The sequence below is a fragment of the Nomascus leucogenys genome, chromosome 14 (assembly GCF_006542625.1).
Source record: "Nomascus leucogenys isolate Asia chromosome 14, Asia_NLE_v1, whole genome shotgun sequence".
In the NCBI taxonomy this organism is placed as follows: Eukaryota; Metazoa; Chordata; class Mammalia; order Primates; family Hylobatidae; genus Nomascus; species Nomascus leucogenys.
In genome coordinates, this window is record NC_044394.1 from 73,782,157 (window position 1) to 73,799,438 (window position 17,282).

Here is a 17,282-nt window from a genome sequence, read left to right on the forward strand (position 1 = left end):
TGAGCCACCGCGCCTGGCCCCACTGATTTATGTTTCTATTTTTCCATGAATACTACAGTGTATTGAGTACTATAGCTCTAAAATACGTCTTAATATCAGGTAGCATGTTCACTTATACTTTATTCTTCTTTTTCAAGATGTTTAAGCTATTCTAGGGCTTGTGCCTTTCCATATGAATTTTTGTTATTTATTTATTTATTGAGATGGAGTCTTGCTCTTGTCGCCTAGGCTAGGCCCAAGCGATTCTTCTGCCTCAGCCTCCTAAATAGCTGGGATTACAGGCGCCTGCCACCATGCCTGGCTAATTTTTGTATTTTTAGTAGAGACAGCGTTTCACCATGTTGGCCAGCCTGGTCTTGAACTCCTGACCTCCGGTGATCCTCCCGCCTCAGCCTCCCAAAGTGCTGGGATTATAGGCGTGAGCCACTGCACCTGGCCTCCATGTAAATTTTTTTTTTTTTTTTTTTTGAGATGGAGTCTCCCTCTGTTGCCCAGGCTGGAGTGCACTGATACGATCTTGGCTCACTGCAACCTCCGTCTCCCAGGTTTATGCCATTCTCCTGCCTCAGCCTCCCGAGTAGCTGGGACCACACGTGCCTGCCACCACGCCCGGCTAATTTTTTGTATTTTTAGTAGAGATGGGGTTTCACCATGTTAGCCAAGATGGTCTCGATCTCCTGACCTCGTGATCCACCTGCCTCGGCCTCCCAAAGTGCTGGGATTACAGGCGTGAGTCACTGTGCCCGGCCCCTCCGTGTAAATTTTAAAAGAAGCTCCATGTCTATACAAAAATCTTGCGAAGATTCTGATAAGAATTACATAAACCCATAGACCCGTTTGGGGTGAACTGACATCTTTACTATACTGTCCTGCAATCCATGAACACAGTATGTCTGTCCATTTCTTTAGGTCCTCTTTGACTTCCTTCATAATCATTTTACTATTTTTAGCATACAGAGCCTATATATGTCTTGTTAAATTTATACCCAAGCATCACATTTTCTCTGGGGTGACTGTAAGTAGTACTGTGGTTTTTTGTTTTTTCTTTTTAGACGGAATTTTTGCTCTCTTGCCCAGGCTGGAGTGCAATGGTGCGATCTCAGCTCACTGCAACCTCTGCCTCCTGGGTTCAAGCGATTCTCCTGCCTCAGCCTCTTAACAGGGATTACAGGCGACTGCCACCAAGCCTGGCTAACTTGTGTATTTTTATAGAGACAGGGTTTCAGCAAGTTGGCCAGACTGGTCTCGAACTCCTGACCTCAGGTGATCCGCCCGCCTTGGACTCTCAAAATGCTGGGATTACAGGTGTGAGCCACTGCGCCCAGCTAAGTAGTTTTGTGTTTTTAACTTTGGTTTCCACATGTTCATTGTTGGCATATAAAAATGCGATTAAGTTTTGTGTGTTGCTCTCATATCCTGTAACATGGCTGAACTCACTCTTTAGTGAGTTGTCACCATTTCTTATTTTAACCATTTTAATAAAAGTGTAGTGACAGCTCATTGTGGTTTCAATTTGCTAGAATCTTCTGATCTATGCTTTAGATTTATAGCTGATTTCTACCTGGATCTCATGCTTTCTGTATAAATGAATTCAATTCAGTTCATTAATTCAATGATCCACCTTTCCCAAACGTTAACGCCCTTTTCAACTACCTTGTTCCTGTCATTTGTTCTACCATCTGGTGAGCTTCTTGAACAAGAAACTGCAAATCAACCTGGAAAAGCTCCCTTCTTCTCTTTCCCTACACACATGACTCATGCTGTTTCATCTCCCTTAGGAATCAGATTCAGATTTTTTTATACAACGGTATCAAAAATTATAAAATAAATTTGAATTTTATGTATTGTTTTATACCTACAAAATAAGAAAACAAAAATGATGATACTTTCAGTGAAAGTTCGTCATGAACTGCTCCCTGTTAGCTCACAGCCCTTTGAAAAAGCAAGAGGATAACACAGAGCAAGAGCCATAAAGGCTGCATATCATTTGACCAAGTAATCTCATGTTTCAAACTTACTCTACTGAAATTTTTAAGAAGAAACAAGAGTCAAGGCTGGGTGTGATGGCTCATGCCTATAATCCCAGCACTTCGGGAGGCTGAGGTGGGAAGATCACTTGAGCGCAGGAGTTCAAGAACAGCCTGGGTAACATAGTGAGACCTCATCTCTACTAAAAATCAAAAAATTAACAGGGTGTGGTGGTGCACGGCTATAGTGCCAGCTACTCAAGAGGTTGAGATGGGAGTGGGCCCGGGCACGGTGGCTCACGCCTGTAATCCCAGCACTTTGGGAGGCTGAGGCAGGCGGATCACGAGGTCAGGAAATCAAGACCATCCTGGCTAATGCGGTGAAACCCTGTCTCAACTAAACATACAAAAAATTAGCTGGGCGTGGTGGCAGGTACCTGTAGTCCCAGCTACTCGGGATGCTGAGGCAAGAGGATGGCGTGAACCTGGGAGGCGGAGCTTGCAGTGAGCTGAGATCGCACCACTGCACTCCAGCCTGGGTGACAGAGTGAGACTCTGTCTCAAAAAAAAGAGGTTGAGGTGGGAGGATTGCTTGAGCCCAGGAAGTCAAGGCTGTAGTGAACTGAGATCATGCCATCTCACTCCAGCCTAGGCAACAAAGTGAGACCTTGTCTCAAAAAAAAAAAAAAAAAAAAAAATATATATATATATATATATACACATACACACACACACATAAAATAAAAAATTAAAATTAAAAAAGAAACAAGGGTGATCTACAGCAAAGACGTTTACTACTGTTACCTGTAATAGCGGAACAATGGGGTTGTTTCTAAACAAGAATTTTCTGTTATAGATGTAGTGTGTTCCCATGCTCCAGGTGAGAGGTGAAGGTGGCTAGATTAGAGATAGGCAGTGGACATGGTAAACAGTGGCTTCATAATGGATAGAGTTTGAAGGTTGAGCCAACTATACAAAGCATGTAGTAGGTACCAAATAAATACTTGTTTAACAAGAATAAAAGCCATTCATTCATCCTATTGGTTTCATTTTATGGTTTCCAAACATAATAAATATATATCACTTATCTCCTCAACTCCTAAAGCAAAAAGTCTTTGGCATTTTATTCTCTCTTGACTTCCCCCTGCTGCTTGGTGTCCCTCTGAGTCTTGTCTTGGTGAGGGTCCAGGGATCACCAGGTGTCCTCACAGTGGCCATTCTGACTCCAGTCCCAAACCCACAGGAGAACAGATGTCTATTTCCTCTTCCAATTCCGTCATTTACCATTGGAACCACACTAGGGGGCAGTACTTGAGAAAAGGTCACAAGAGGGGAGAGAGAAGTAGGTGAGGTACCTGGCTTGTGGCAAGAGTCCAGCTCTCCCCCTTTCAGGGATACCAGGTGAGGCCTTCCTGTCTCATGGTTGGTAGAAGAGAAGGTGAGGTCCCTTTGACCCGGAATAGAAATGAGTACCAATGGCCAGATGTCTTCCAAGGCAATACAAGAAGTGAGTTCAAAATGCAATGTTTTTTTTTTTTAATTTTTTGAGAAGGAGTCTTGTTCTGTCGCCCAGGCTGGAGGTGCGATCTCAGGTCACTACAAGCTCCACCTCCCAGGTTCACGCCATTCTCCTGCCTCAGCCTCCCGAGTAGCTGGGACTACAGGCACCTGCCACCACACCTGGCTAATTTTTTGTATTTTTAGTAGAGACGGGGTTTCACCATGTTAGCCAGGATGGTCTCGATCTCCTGACCTCGTGATCTGCCTGCCTTGACCTCCCAAAGTGATGGGATTACAGGCAGTGAGCCACCATGCCCAGCCAGAATGGTTTTATAAAGAACGTATGAGGGCATTAACGTAGACAGAGATTGTTTGTGTGTTCATTACATTGGGAACTGCCTCTATTTTCAGCCTGAGTTAATATTATAAACCTTACCCCTTACATGCATTCATTCAACACATATTTGTTGAGTGCCTATGAGGAAGGTACAAGGATGAATAAGACAGAATGTCTGTGTTTGTGTGAAGCCTACAGAATAATGGGAGAGATGGACAGAGAAGTAGTATAGTGCCAGGAAGAGGTTAATGCCAGGAGGTAAATGAGGCAGGGGAAAGGGAAAGAAAGCAATGGACATGGAGGCTATTTTAGATTAGAAAAGCCTTCCCTGATAAGCCAGCATCTGAGGTGACAGAAACAAAACAATCCATGTAAGCACATTCTAGGTACAGAGACAAGTTTGGAATATTTGAAAGATATAGGTAGTCTTTGTGTCTACAGTGCAGACAGCAAAGCTGAGGATAGAAGGAGATGAGATCAGAGATATGGGCAAATGTCAAATGGTGCAGGCTACCATTAGGAATCCGGAGTTCATTCTAATTGCATTAGGAAGCCAGCTGGTAAGTCTCAAGTAGGAAGTAACATGATTAGATTTATGTTTTGAAAACATTATTGTCTGGAAGGAGAACTGGTTGAGAGCAGGCTCTGCAGTTACACACACTAAAAAGAATGGGGGTTTTGATTTAGAGGGGAAGCAGTGGAAATGGCAAGAAATAGTCTATTCAGAATATATTCTGAAGGTAGAGCTAGCAAGAATTGCTAATGCATTAGGAGTAGATTGTAAAGAATACAGTAGTCAAGGATGAATCCTAGGTTTTAAGCTTCAGAGACTGAGTGAATAGTGGGATAATATACTAAGTGGAAAGCGTGAAGGAGGAGCAGGCTGGCGTGGGCAAAGCTGGGAAGGAAATGAAAAGTTCTGTATCAGATGTGTTCAGCTTGAAATACCTTTTAGAGATGGTGAGGGTGTCAATGGATCTAGAGCTTAAAGGAAAAGACCTATACTGGAAATACACATTTAGAAGGCATCAGTACATAGATGTAACTATGTAACTTGACACGGTCTCAACCTTCGATGATTCAGATTAAAATAGGGTCATTCATCTAAATACATCACAATAGCAACTTACCAGGAATAGAGAAGGGGACAGCAGTGCCAACTCACCTTTGGCACCGGCTGATGACTTTGCAATCCAAACGTTGCCCTCTCCATCCTCTTTCTTTCTGTTATAAGAAGCGAGAAAAAATTCTCTTTCATCTGTCCTTGAGTTACTGATTGGTGGCTGAATTCCATTCTGTGCTGGAGCAACTGGAGTCTTGAGATTAGTTGGATAAATCACATAGGATTCAGGGAACCATGTGCAGGACTCAGCCAGTTCAGGGCTTGTCTTGATTAGCCTGGCAGATGACAGAGGAGGGTCAGCCTCCCTTCTTAGTGCACTTTGTCACTCCCTTCAGAAAGGCCACTGCTTTCCCCCAGAGATTTTCCGGGAGGCAAAGCATGACTCAGTCTTCTAACACCTCTGTTTGCTCTTAGTCTCCCTGGACAAAGCTCAAATGCATGATTGGGGAGCACACAGCTGTTAGATGCAACTTTAAAGGCATACCCCAGTTAATTCAAAAGGCTTAATGTCCAGTGCTTTTGCTCTTTTTAAAGTGCATCTCTAAGGAAACTTAACTGGACATAATCCTGAGCCAATACCTTTTCAACAAATATGTTGTTGAGCCAGACCCATACTAAAAAAATGAAATAGGGAAGAGAGGAAAATTTAAGTAGCAAAAAGACTATCCTGGCCCAACTCTCTATGGGAGAAAAAGCTATGCAGCAATCTGAATTATCTAAAGACTTTTTAAAGCCCTTCTTTTCTTGCTTTTAGCTCAGGCTGGCTTCAGTGACAGAATAAAAAAGGTATCTTTCTAACGGAACATAGGACACTAGTGGTCATAGTGAAATATACCTCCTGCTCCCCAAATACCATAACACCACAGAAGATAAAGTCAGGCAAGGCACTTAGCAATCAGACCCCTGGAGCTAGAGCACTGGCATCACATTTCACAAATTAGGAACTGGGTCATAGAGAAGAACTTCCTAAGATCATAAAGGTAGTGAGGACCAGCCAATAAAGGTAGTGAGGACCAGCCAACATGCAAGCCCCAAACTCCCAAGTTTTCTTTTTTTTTTTCCTTTTTAACAGCTCAAGCTACTACAAAACCCCCAAGTCTTAACTGGAAACCTGCTCTTACTCCCCAGGAATCAGAGACAGGGAGGAACCTGCCCACAGACATGCAATGGCCTTCCCTGAGCTGTGCTCCCTCTTCTGTTTAGAACAGAACTGTTAATGCCAAGTCTGTGTTAAGATTCACCTACAAAATCCAGTCTGTGAACAAATGGTGGAAATAATGACATTGTAGATAGGTATTAAAAATAAATGTATTTTAAGGCATAGGAGAAAGAACTGAAAAGCTACTTGAACTTGAAAGAACAAAATAAATAAATTTTTAACTCACTGAAAGTTCAACTCCATATCTGCATTGTCCCATCCAGTGGCCACTAGCCAGCCACATGTGGCTACTGAGCATTTGAAATGTAGTCAGTGTGACTCAGGAACTGAATTTAAAGTTTAATTTTTTATTTTATTTTATTTTTTTTATTTGAGACAGGGTCTCACTCTGTCTCCCAGGCTGGAGTGCAGTGGTGCGATCCTGGTTCGCTGCAACCTCCACCTCCCGGGTTCAAGCCATTCTCCCACCTCAGCCTCCCGAGTAGCTGGGATTACAGGCGCCCGCAACCACACCCAGCTAATTTTTGTATTGTTAATAGAGACAGCGTTTCACCATGTTGGCCAAGCTGGTCTCAAACTCCTGACCTCAGGGAAACCACCCGCCTCAGCCTCCCAAAGTGCTGGATTACAGGCATGGGCCACTGTGCCAGGCCTAAAGTTTAATTTGCCTTTAATTTAAAAATGGATGCATTATAAAATATTTTTCCATTAAGCACAACTTTATTGATATGGTGAGATAATACTTCACTTTATTGTTGTATCGCAGCATGCATGTCAGGGCCATGTGTCATTTCTAGTATCACAAACAAACACATCGCTATTCTATTCAGGGACAATAGATTGATTCAGTTCAAGTGATTTCTGTGCAGTGATGAAACATTATGATATGTTTACTATGCAGAGAGCATAAGTTACAGTGCTAGCTACATATACCACAATCGGTAACCAAGGTGAAATAGAATTTCTTCCTAGTTAAAAAAATAATTGGACAAAAATTTAAATTTAAAACAAAGGCATACTACTGATGTGGAACTGAGTAGGGACACAGAAGCTATAAGAGATTAAAAAAAAAAAAGAACTGAAAGGAGGTATGCCACAGATTCACAAGAAATGGTGACTGCAATAAGCTATGGTAAAAGTAAAATGAAAAAACGGTTGTGTAAAGGAGACATTTTTAGCAAATACATAATAAATTTGATAAGTATTTTCCTCTCAATGCTCAAAAAAATTAATGAAACTAGTGGCTGAGATCACAATATCCAACACATTTTTTAAGCGAATGTTTAACAGAGTCTGGGTTTATAATTTTGGGCAACTATAAAATGGCTTGGATTCTTACACAAAAAAAACCATTTTAGATGCAAATGTGGTTTTAAAAAACTATTTTAAGGAAAAGACTTAAAAATATAATTTACAAAAAATGAACAATCTTCAGCTGAGTCACAATTGCCCACAGACTACAAAACCTTTCTAACAATATCAAAGATTGACTCAAAATTTGAAAAATATTAAGTATTTTTCTTTAGCTTTAGGTGAACTGTGTGACATGAAAGATGCTGTCCAATTAATACTTTAGGTGTTTTGCCTCAAAGGATTTCCAAATATATGAAAAAATGCTATCGAACCGCAGCTTAAAAAACATCAAACTCGGCCAGGCGTGGTGGCTCACGCCTGTAATCTCAGCACTTTGGGAGGCCAAGGCAGGCGGATCACGAGGTCAGGAGATCAAGACCATCCTGGCTAACGTGGTGAAACCCTGCCTTTACTAAAAATACAAAAAATTAGCTGAGGGTGGTGGCAGTTGCCTGTAGTCCCAGCTACTCGGGATGCTGAGACAGGAGAATTGCTTGAACCCGGGAGGCAGAGGTTGCAGTGAAACGAGATCATGCCACCACACTCCAACCTGGGTGACAGAGCGAGACTCCATCTAAAAATAAATAAATAAATAACAACAACAACAAAAACACACACACAAAAACTCATAGCATAGATATTTGAAAATCTTTTACATCTGTCACAGAATTTTACCTACATGCAAACAATTACTTTCTATCATGACAGATAGGACTTCAGTTAGGTTGTATTAAAATATGGATTTATGGCTGGGTGCAGTGGCTCACTCCTGTAATGCCAGCACTTTGGGAGGCCGAGGCGGGTGGATCACCTGAGGTCAGGAGTTCAAGACTAGCCTGGTCAACATGGTGAAACCCCGTTTCTACTAAAAATATAAAAAACTAGCCATGCATAGTGGTGGGTGCCTGTAATCCCAGCTACTCAGGAGGCTAATGCAGGAGAATCGCTTGAATCGGGAGGCGGAGGTTGTAGTGAGCTGAGATCGCACCATTGCACTCCAGCCTGGGCGACAGAGTAAAACTCCATCTCAAAAAAAAAAAAAAAAGGATTTACTACGATTTTAGTAGACTAATGTTTCCTTTACTACTTCATTTTATTGTATGACACATATTGGAAACATTTGCTTCATTGCATTATGTGTTACATATTGAAAACATTTGTGTTAGGTTTGCTTTTTGTTTGTTTGTTTATCCAAGACAGGGTTTCGTTCTGTCGCCCAGGCTGGAGTGCAGCGGCACAATCTCGGCTCACTGCAAACTCTGCCTCCCCGGCTCAAGAGATTCTTGTGCCTCAGCCTCCCAAGTAGCTGGGACTACAGGCGCACACCACCATGCCTGGCTGATTTTTTTTTTTGTATTTTTGGAAGAGACAGAGTTTCACCATGTTGGCCAGGCTGGTCTCGAACTCCTGACCTCAAATGATCCACCTGCCTTGGCCTCTGAAAGTGTTGGGATTACAGGTGTGAGTCACCACATCCGGCCTTGTGTTAGGTTTTCTGAAGCAGACTAAGTGTCATGGATACAGTTGTTAAAATGGTTCTATATATACTCAATGATTCGCCAGTTCATGGAAACAGAAGACAATGAATTTAATGATACTGTGTTCTCTGCCAGTATTCACTGATGCAGAAGGGGAAGGGTTTTTTTAAATAAAGATTTACTTTTCAACTCCAATTCAGACTTTCTTGAAAATAAAAGGAATGTTTGTCAAATCATCATTTTCACTCAGTAATTCATTATTTCAATAATCAAAATAAAAAATGACTGCCATTTGCATTTTCTCATCTATCTTCATACTGCATATAAACAAGATAAATTTAAAGCTCCAAGGAAGGGAAAAGAAGATCTTATTTATGATCCACCCAGACAGTGTGAGAATTTATGTTCCAACTTCATAATATAAGTTGATAATAATGATTTCACATATTTTTACAACATGACTCAGTATGCAAAAATGTTAATTGTGATAGCATTATGAAAATTGGCTGCAAAAACTAAACAAAATCTGAAGAACGCTTTGTTGACATTGATAAATTTAGAGTTACTTCTAAATTTATCAATGTAAATTGATACTATATATAATATATATAAATTATATACTAGTAATTCTAGTATATAGAATTACTAGAATTCAATATATTCAATACATCTTTGAATTTGATATTTACAGTATTGAACTAACACAAGAATTGGTGAATTTACTTAACTTGGACATTATTTTGAAAATAAGCTTTTGCTTCATAGTCAAATCAATTCTACTAGAAAAGATGAACTAGTTTTGAAAATGTGTGTGCAATATTAAAGGAAATAGATCTTCTGGCTTTCAAAGTTATTGAAAAACTTATGTACAACTTGAGTACATAAATTTACTTCAACCATACATTTTTTATGTAATCTAAATTCAGATCAAAGCTTTCCAATGAAAATTTACTGTTTGAATTAAGATGTGCTACATATGTAAAATTCACATTAGATTTTGAAGACTCTGAATGAAAAAAAGAACGTAAAATATAATAGCTTTTTCTATTAATTACATGTCAAAATAACATTTTGGATTTATTTAAATATTATAAATTATTTGTTTTTGTTTTTTTTTTTTTTTTTGAGACGGTGTCTCGCTCTGTCACCCAGGCTGGAGTGCAATGGCGTGATCTTGGCTTACTGCAATCTCCACCTCCTGGGCCCAAAAAATTCTCCTGCCTCAGCCTCCCAAGTAGGTGGGACTATAGGCGCCCACCGCCATGCCCAGCTAATTTTTATATTTTTAATAGAGACGGGGTTTCACCATGTTGGCCAGGATGGTCTCGATCTCTTGACATCGTGATCTGCCCGCCTCAGCCTCCCAAAGTGCTGGGATTACAGGCGTGAGCCACCACGCCCGGCAATAAATAATAAATTATTAATTTAATTGCAGCTGTTACTTTTCTTTTTTTTTTTTTTTTTTTTTGAGAAGGAGTCTCACTCTGTCTCCCAGGCTGGAGTGCAGTGGCATGATCTCGGCTCACTGCAACCTCCACCTCTCAGGTTCAAGCGACTCTCCTGCCTCAGCCTCCCGAGCAGCTGGGATTACAGGTACCCACCACCATACCCAGCTAATTTTTGTATTTTTAGTAGACATGGGGTTTTACCATGTTGGCCAGGCTGGTCTCGAACTCCTGACCCTAGGTGATCTGCCCGCCTCAGACTCCCAAAGTGCTGAGATTACAGGCGTGAGCCACCACGCCCGGCTTGCAGCTGTTTCTCTGCACTTATTTTAATGTGGCTACTAGGTGGTTTATAATTACATGTGTGGGTAGCATCCTATTTCTGTTGGGCAGTGCTGGTCTGTTGGGCAGTGACCTTGGTTTGGAAGCCCTCATTTCCTGCACAGAACCAAGACCAGGCTCTGCAGGAAGTCCTTTGCTTTTGTCCCATTTCCTCATGGGCCCATTTGGGAAGTAATCAGAAATGGAGATTTATTTACATCTATAAAACAGCAATGCTCAGGACAGGAAAAGACAGCCTCTGATCTGTACCAGGATAAAAGCCCCTCAGGGTTCTAAGACTATGGCCTTGAAGCCTCAAAGAAATTTCTGAAACTCCCTGAAGTGACAGGGGAAGGACTGGGCTGCACAGGGTCCTGCACTGAACCCAACCAAGGCTCTGGGAAGACTCCCGAGGGTGCACAGTCTCAATGGCCAGGGGTCCCATTTGTGCAGATTAAAACTGTCCTGGTTTAACAGGAGCCATGGGCAACCTGGCTGTCCTCTCTGAACTGCCACTTTGTCCTATAAAATCAAGGAGACTTTATTTCTAACTCTCTGGAGCCCTTTCAAGCCATACAAAATCATGGGAGAGAGACAAATGGATAAAGGGAATCATCATATCCTGGGATTACTACCAGCCCCTCACAGGACAACTGAGACAAAGATGGAAGCTGATGAGGATGATGCAACCTCCAGCCTGCATAGGTCATGCCACCGTTACAAGGTGATATCACGGATCACACTGCATGCCTCCAAGGGGCAACCAGCAGGTACTGTCACCACCATCCATCCCCATTTTACAGATGAGACACTAGGATTCTGAGTGGTGCTCTCCAAGGTCACAGATATTTATCACACTTGGTCACGACTCCAGCCCTGTACTCACTCTGCTTCACTATAACTGCAAAATATGCAAATACGGAAACCATTTTTTTTTAGAGTCCTCTGTTTCCTACTTTGTCTTTAGGGGAAAAATCATAGCAGAAAAGGCTTAATAAATATTTAATAAGAATTTCTAAGTGAATAATCTGAATAAACAAGCATGTCCCACTTCTATTCCTGATTCTAGTGTAACAGTCATTTGCATTCTAAATATATAAACATGTCACAAAATGACTTCAGGAAGCCTCACTCTCCTTCAGGAGTGGGATGAATCATGATAAACCCATCATAGAGAGCAGTGGGTACATAAGTTACCAGGGCCAATGAGTGAACAAAAAGCAGAAATGTTCCTGTGAGCACCTAACCTAGTAAATATCTAGAGCCCAGAAAGAAATGTTAGTGGGAAAAGAGCATTTTGCATTGAGTCATATCTTCCAGTACCTGGCTACACACACATGTTCACCAGTCATCATGGAAAGAATACTGGAGGCCCACGACAGCCCTGATTTTAGTGGCCTGACCTAGTGTTTCCCTACTGAAATAACAGTAATAGCAATGACAACTATACTAACAGCAATAATAAGGAGTGCTTTCACTTACACAGTATGAACAGCAAGACAGGCACTATTCAAAGCCCGTAGCTAAATTAGCTCAATTAATCCTCATAACAACCTTAGGTAGTTATTATTATTTCCCCATTTTACAGCCAAGACAATTAAGGTAGTGTCAAATACTCATTATGTACCAGGCCACTGTGCTATTATAAACTTTACATGCATCACCTTATTTAATTCTCATAATAGCCTTACGAGGGAGGCACTGAGGCTTAGAGGGATGAGGAGATCTGCCCAAGCTAGTGAGAAGAAGAGCTGGGGTGAAAACTTACACTTTTGACCCTAGATCTTAATCGTTGTCTAACACCGTCTCCTTCCACTTTGCGATATCGTGGTGATACCTAGCCATAATCCAACTGCTCAGAGATGGGCAGTGCAGTGAATGCTCTTATACCCTGCCCAGATATCCTTTCTGAGGGACCCCTTGCAGCCATGAGAGATGGATGCTACGGGCTATATATGCCCTTCTCCGGGGACCAGCCCCTGCCCAGAAATGCCTGCGAAGCTAAGCCCTCCATCTCTTCCCACAGCCAATGGCTGACTGATACTGGAGCACAGAGGCCTGGTCCTTGCTCAAAATGTGACAACTCTGAGGTGCCATTCACTCTGGTACTCCTTGGAATCAGGAGAGGCAAGACTTCGGCTGAAACCACCTCTGTACTTGGTTCTCCCCCTGCCCTGCCCTGTCCTTGCTTCCCGATGGCTGTCTCTTAAGAACCCTACCCCAGGAAATCACTTACACAGGAGACCCTGAGTCAGGCTCTGCTTCTAGGAGCCTCACCTCAAGAGGCAGACAGGCTTTATCAAGCACCATGTTTTGGACTGCAACCAAAGCAGCTTAGAGGAAGCTTCTGAACTGATATTTGTTGGCTTTTAAAATAAAAGTATGTTTGTCCTTTAAACAACCCCACATTTTTGCCTAAGTGCTTCATTTAGGTAAAAAATGGAAAAACAGCGGTCTTAACACTTACTTCACTAAAGAAGCTTTGCGACACAGTTTGTCAGCGCCCCTGTAGTAATTCACCAACTGTACCAGCCCGGGCTCGTGACCTAGGAAGGAAAGAGGAGGCTCAGAAGGGACACAGGACAGGTGGGGAATGACAATGTCAGCCCCAGCAAGCAGGAGAGAGGACAGCTGTGTCATGCCCAGCTTTTCTCTCTCTCATCTCAGGATTGGCTGTTAGAAAATGGAAAATGGAACAATTTTGTTTCTCTGTCCCCAGGGACCCTCTTTCTCTCGGTATCCCGCTGGCAGCCTTCAGTCTCCCCACAGTGGATATTATAATATCAACATCATAAGTTTGCCAAAACTGCTGCTACCTTTGTTTTTTCTTGTTAGGGTAGAGGGTATTGAGGGTATTTTTTCATTTCACCTCTCCCTGACTGCACACTGCATTCTGCTCCTGGCTTAACACATACAGACTTGTCACTGTGTACAGTAAGGCTACTTTAACAGTCACGCTTTACACATCCGTAACCTGGCTTTCTATACCAAGGAAGGAAGGAGAACTAGAATGATGCTGGTCTCAAGCAAGTCTATCTCTGCAAGCTTCTAGGAGGTGAAGGAAGGTAGTGGAGAGGCCATGTCTATAAAATCAGAAGCCCTGAGAGCTTTCTTCTGTGCCTCATTCCACGGGGAAACTCATTTTCAACAGCTCTTATTACATGTGGCCTTTTTTATGGAATTAGAACAGAAAGGATACAAAGAAAAACATATTTTTATTAAAAATAAAAAGTGTTTTCAGCTGGACACAGTGGCTCATGCCTGTAATCCCAGCAATCTGGGAGGCTGAGGCGGGTAAGTCACCTGAGATCAGGAGTTCAAGACCAGCTTGGTCAACATGGCAAAACCCCGTCTCTACTAAAAACACAAAAACTAGCTGGGCGTGGTGGCGCATACCGGTAATTCTAGCTACTTGGGAGGCTGAGGCATGAGAATCACTTGAACCTGGGAGGCAGAGGTTGCAGTGAGCCGAGATCCCACCATTGCACTCCAGCCTGGGCGACAGAGCGAGACTTCATCTCAAAAATAAAATAAAATAAAAAATATATTGTTTCAAATCTTAATAAAATGCATTGTATTTCCAGTAACAAAATCAAAGTAAGACCAAACAAAGGAATTTTCAGTTGAAAATGCCAGAAGAAAGAATAATTTCTCTGAGAATGGCATACAGTCAAATCAAAAGTTTCAAGTAGGCATTAGCTGGCTCTCTCACTGGTCTCCCTGAGCAGACAGACCTGATTCCCACCTGAACTGCCTACGTTCTTATCCACAGGGCACCTGCCTTCCTGAGCCTTTACCTGGCTCTATAAATCTTCTCCTTGGCTTTCATGTAGTACACTTTAAGCAAAAGGTAAATATCCCTTAACAGTGATGGCATATAACCAATTTTGTTGTAGGATGCTGTTTTCTTTCCCATAAAAACCAAATGTTGGCCAGGCACGGTGGCTCACGCCTGTAATCCCAGCACTTTGGGAGGACGAAGTGGGCGGATCACCTGAGGTCAGGAGTTTGAGATCAGCCTGACCAACATGGCGAAACCTTGTCTCTACCAAAAATACAAAAAATTAGCTGGGCATGGTGGTGCACGCCTGTAATCCCAGGTACTTGGGAGGCTGAGGCAGGAGAATTGCTTGAACCCAGGAGGGGAAGGTTGCAGTGAGCTGAGATTGTGCCACTGCACTCCAGCCTGGGCGACAGACTGAGACTCTGTCGCAAAACAAACAAAAAACAAAACAAAAAACACACACACAAACAAAAAGCTCAAATGTTTATTGAGCATCTCCTGAATTTGTGGTATCTGTTCAGGATTCAAATTCTGTAGGCTTCTGCTTCTCTTTCCTAGGCTTAAGCACCAGGGTAATGCCAGTCACTCCTACCTCTGCCTGGGCGGAGCCATGTTTGTTGTTTTTAATGTTAGGATTCCACCTAAGCTTTCACAGCTAGGCACTGCCAAGAATATAGAGGGAAGTCAGGAACTCTGGATGGGGAAGTGGACAATGCAAGGAAGAAATAATTGTTCTCAACTATCAGCAATTCTTCCTCTCCTTTCAGATCATGTATTCTCTTTGCTAGGGTCTTCCTGACATCGGTTAACAAAAGGGAGTCTCCAGGCACAGTCTCCATATTCTAAGATTTCTGGGTGTTCAAATGGGTCCTTCCATGGAGTCACCATTCTACATCATAAACTTGTATACCAATGAAAAGTTGTCCCAGGTACTATTCAAAAGAAAAAAATTCAGCAACTTTACACTGCAGCTCTTCATTCCTCCAACGATTTGAGTTTTACGCAGCCCCCTCCCAAAGGCTCTGTCTATGTAAGCTGATCAACGACCAGTCAATTCCAAATGGCCTGTATTCAGTTTTTACCCATTTGAATTCTGACCACACCTATTTCTAAAAACTGTTTTCTCTCCTGGACATAGAACATTGCTCTCTCTGGGTTGCCCTCCAAGGCAGAGGTGACTCTTCCTCCGTATCAGTTCTCCCCTTGTCTTTGGAATACAATTGGCCTCCACCTCTGGTGAATTCTGGCAAGGAACATGGCTCCCCAGAGAGAAGCTGCAATTCCCAGATGACTGTGCAAAGAGGGAGGCCATGAGACTATGCTCAGGTCAATGGGATGTTAGTTGAACCGATCTGGGCAACTTCTGGATGACATCATTTACAAAGGAGCCGCTAGTCCCCTCCTATTTCCTGCGCTTTCCTACCCGTGGACATGTGGGTATGGTGGTGCCCAGCCAGCTTCAACCATGTGGATGAAGGTAATTCCCTCGGGGAGAGCAGGGAAGACAGGGAGGGCGAACGCAGCCTCGTGTAAGATCTTAATCCATTGCAGAACTGCGAAAACACGTTATTTGGTGAAACTAAGGAAAGGTTTATAATCAGACATCCCTCCACGCTTCCCTGGGCTAGGGTCTCTTCTGCAGCTCCTGCTTTTGGAATCCAGGGGTCTTTTCCAAATCCTCTGACCTTTCCTCCGCGCCTTCGGGTGGCAGAAGCCTCAGGGGTTTCAACACCTACAGCTCCCCCTCCCGCGCCCACGTCAAGCAGGGAGAAATCCTCAGTGCAGAAGAGCTGCAAGATGACTCCAGCCGACACCAGCCGCCGGCTCTGCGGAGCCGCGCCCCGCGCCGCGCTCTGCGCGGCGGACCTGCCAGGTTTGGGGGCTTCGGCCCGGGGGAGCAGCTATACACGCGCCTCAGGTCCCAGCCCCGGCGGCCGACGTCTCCCGGGCTGCAGGGGCCGGTCATTGTCAGGAGGTAGCTGCGGCCCCGAGTGGCCGCACCGCGGCTCCGACTCTAAATCCAAGTTAGGAGACAAGCACTAAAAACGACAGGTTTCGATCTTTCTGGATCCGTTTTTGATATGCCCGAGAAGCGACAGAGGGGAAAATTTATGACCCTTAAAAACAAAAGCGCTGGTTCTAACGGGCCGCGGGAGGCGCGCAGGGCCGCTCCGAGGAGGGCAGACGGGAATTGGGGAAGGGCTCACCCAGTCTCCCGAAGGGCAGCCGATTCCTCTCTCCCAACATCAGGTTGAATCTGGGGTTGTCTCGCCGCAGCCTCTTCCAGTGGCCGGTGGCGAGGAGCAGCCGGGAGACCTCGGCGTAGACGCTGCTGTTCTCATCGCGCACCACGAAGGTGTACATGGCGAAGGGCCGCGCGCCCGGGCCGCCGGGCAACCGCCGCAGGGACCAGCCGACCAAAAAGGCGGCTCAGCGCGGACCCCGCCCCGGCGCCCGCAGCGGCCCGGCCCCGGCTGCCCGCCCCGGCTACCGCGCCTCTCCGTTGCCGGCGGCGCCGCGCCCGGGCGCCCGCGCGTCTGCCAGAGTGGAAAGCGCCGCTCGCACGCCCGCCCACCCCGGCGCGGCCCCGCCTCTGGCCCGTGATTCCGCGCGGCCCGGCCCCGCCGCGCTCTGGAGGGGCCTGTGGGCCGCGGCGCCCCCTTTCCATACCCTCCCCGGGGCGACGGCGGCGGCGCAGGGTTGGAGACCCGCGGCGGTGGGCGCGGCTTTACTGCAGCGCGCGGACCGTGCAGTGGAACCCGAGCCCGGGCCTGGGGTAGTTCCTTCCGAGCCCAGGGTCGCAGCCGGGGGTCGG

At 44.4% G+C, this 17,282-nt stretch overlaps 1 protein-coding gene across 2 annotated transcripts in view; it reads right to left on the reverse strand.

The window, feature by feature from the left end:
* TTL (tubulin tyrosine ligase) overlaps positions 1-17,020 on the reverse strand; it is a 53,086-nt gene extending 36,066 nt beyond the window's left edge. For both annotated transcript variants that reach the window (XM_030827261.1, XM_030827260.1), the window contains exons 1-3: positions 16,675-17,020; positions 13,151-13,229; positions 4,970-5,202 (exon numbers count right to left, since the gene is read on the reverse strand). In XM_030827261.1, the coding sequence (XP_030683121.1) occupies positions 4,970-5,202; positions 13,151-13,229; positions 16,675-16,831 (469 nt within the window). In that variant the 5' untranslated portion in view covers positions 16,832-17,020. The remainder of the gene's footprint in view (positions 1-4,969; positions 5,203-13,150; positions 13,230-16,674) is intronic.
* Positions 17,021-17,282: the final 262 nt, after the last annotated feature.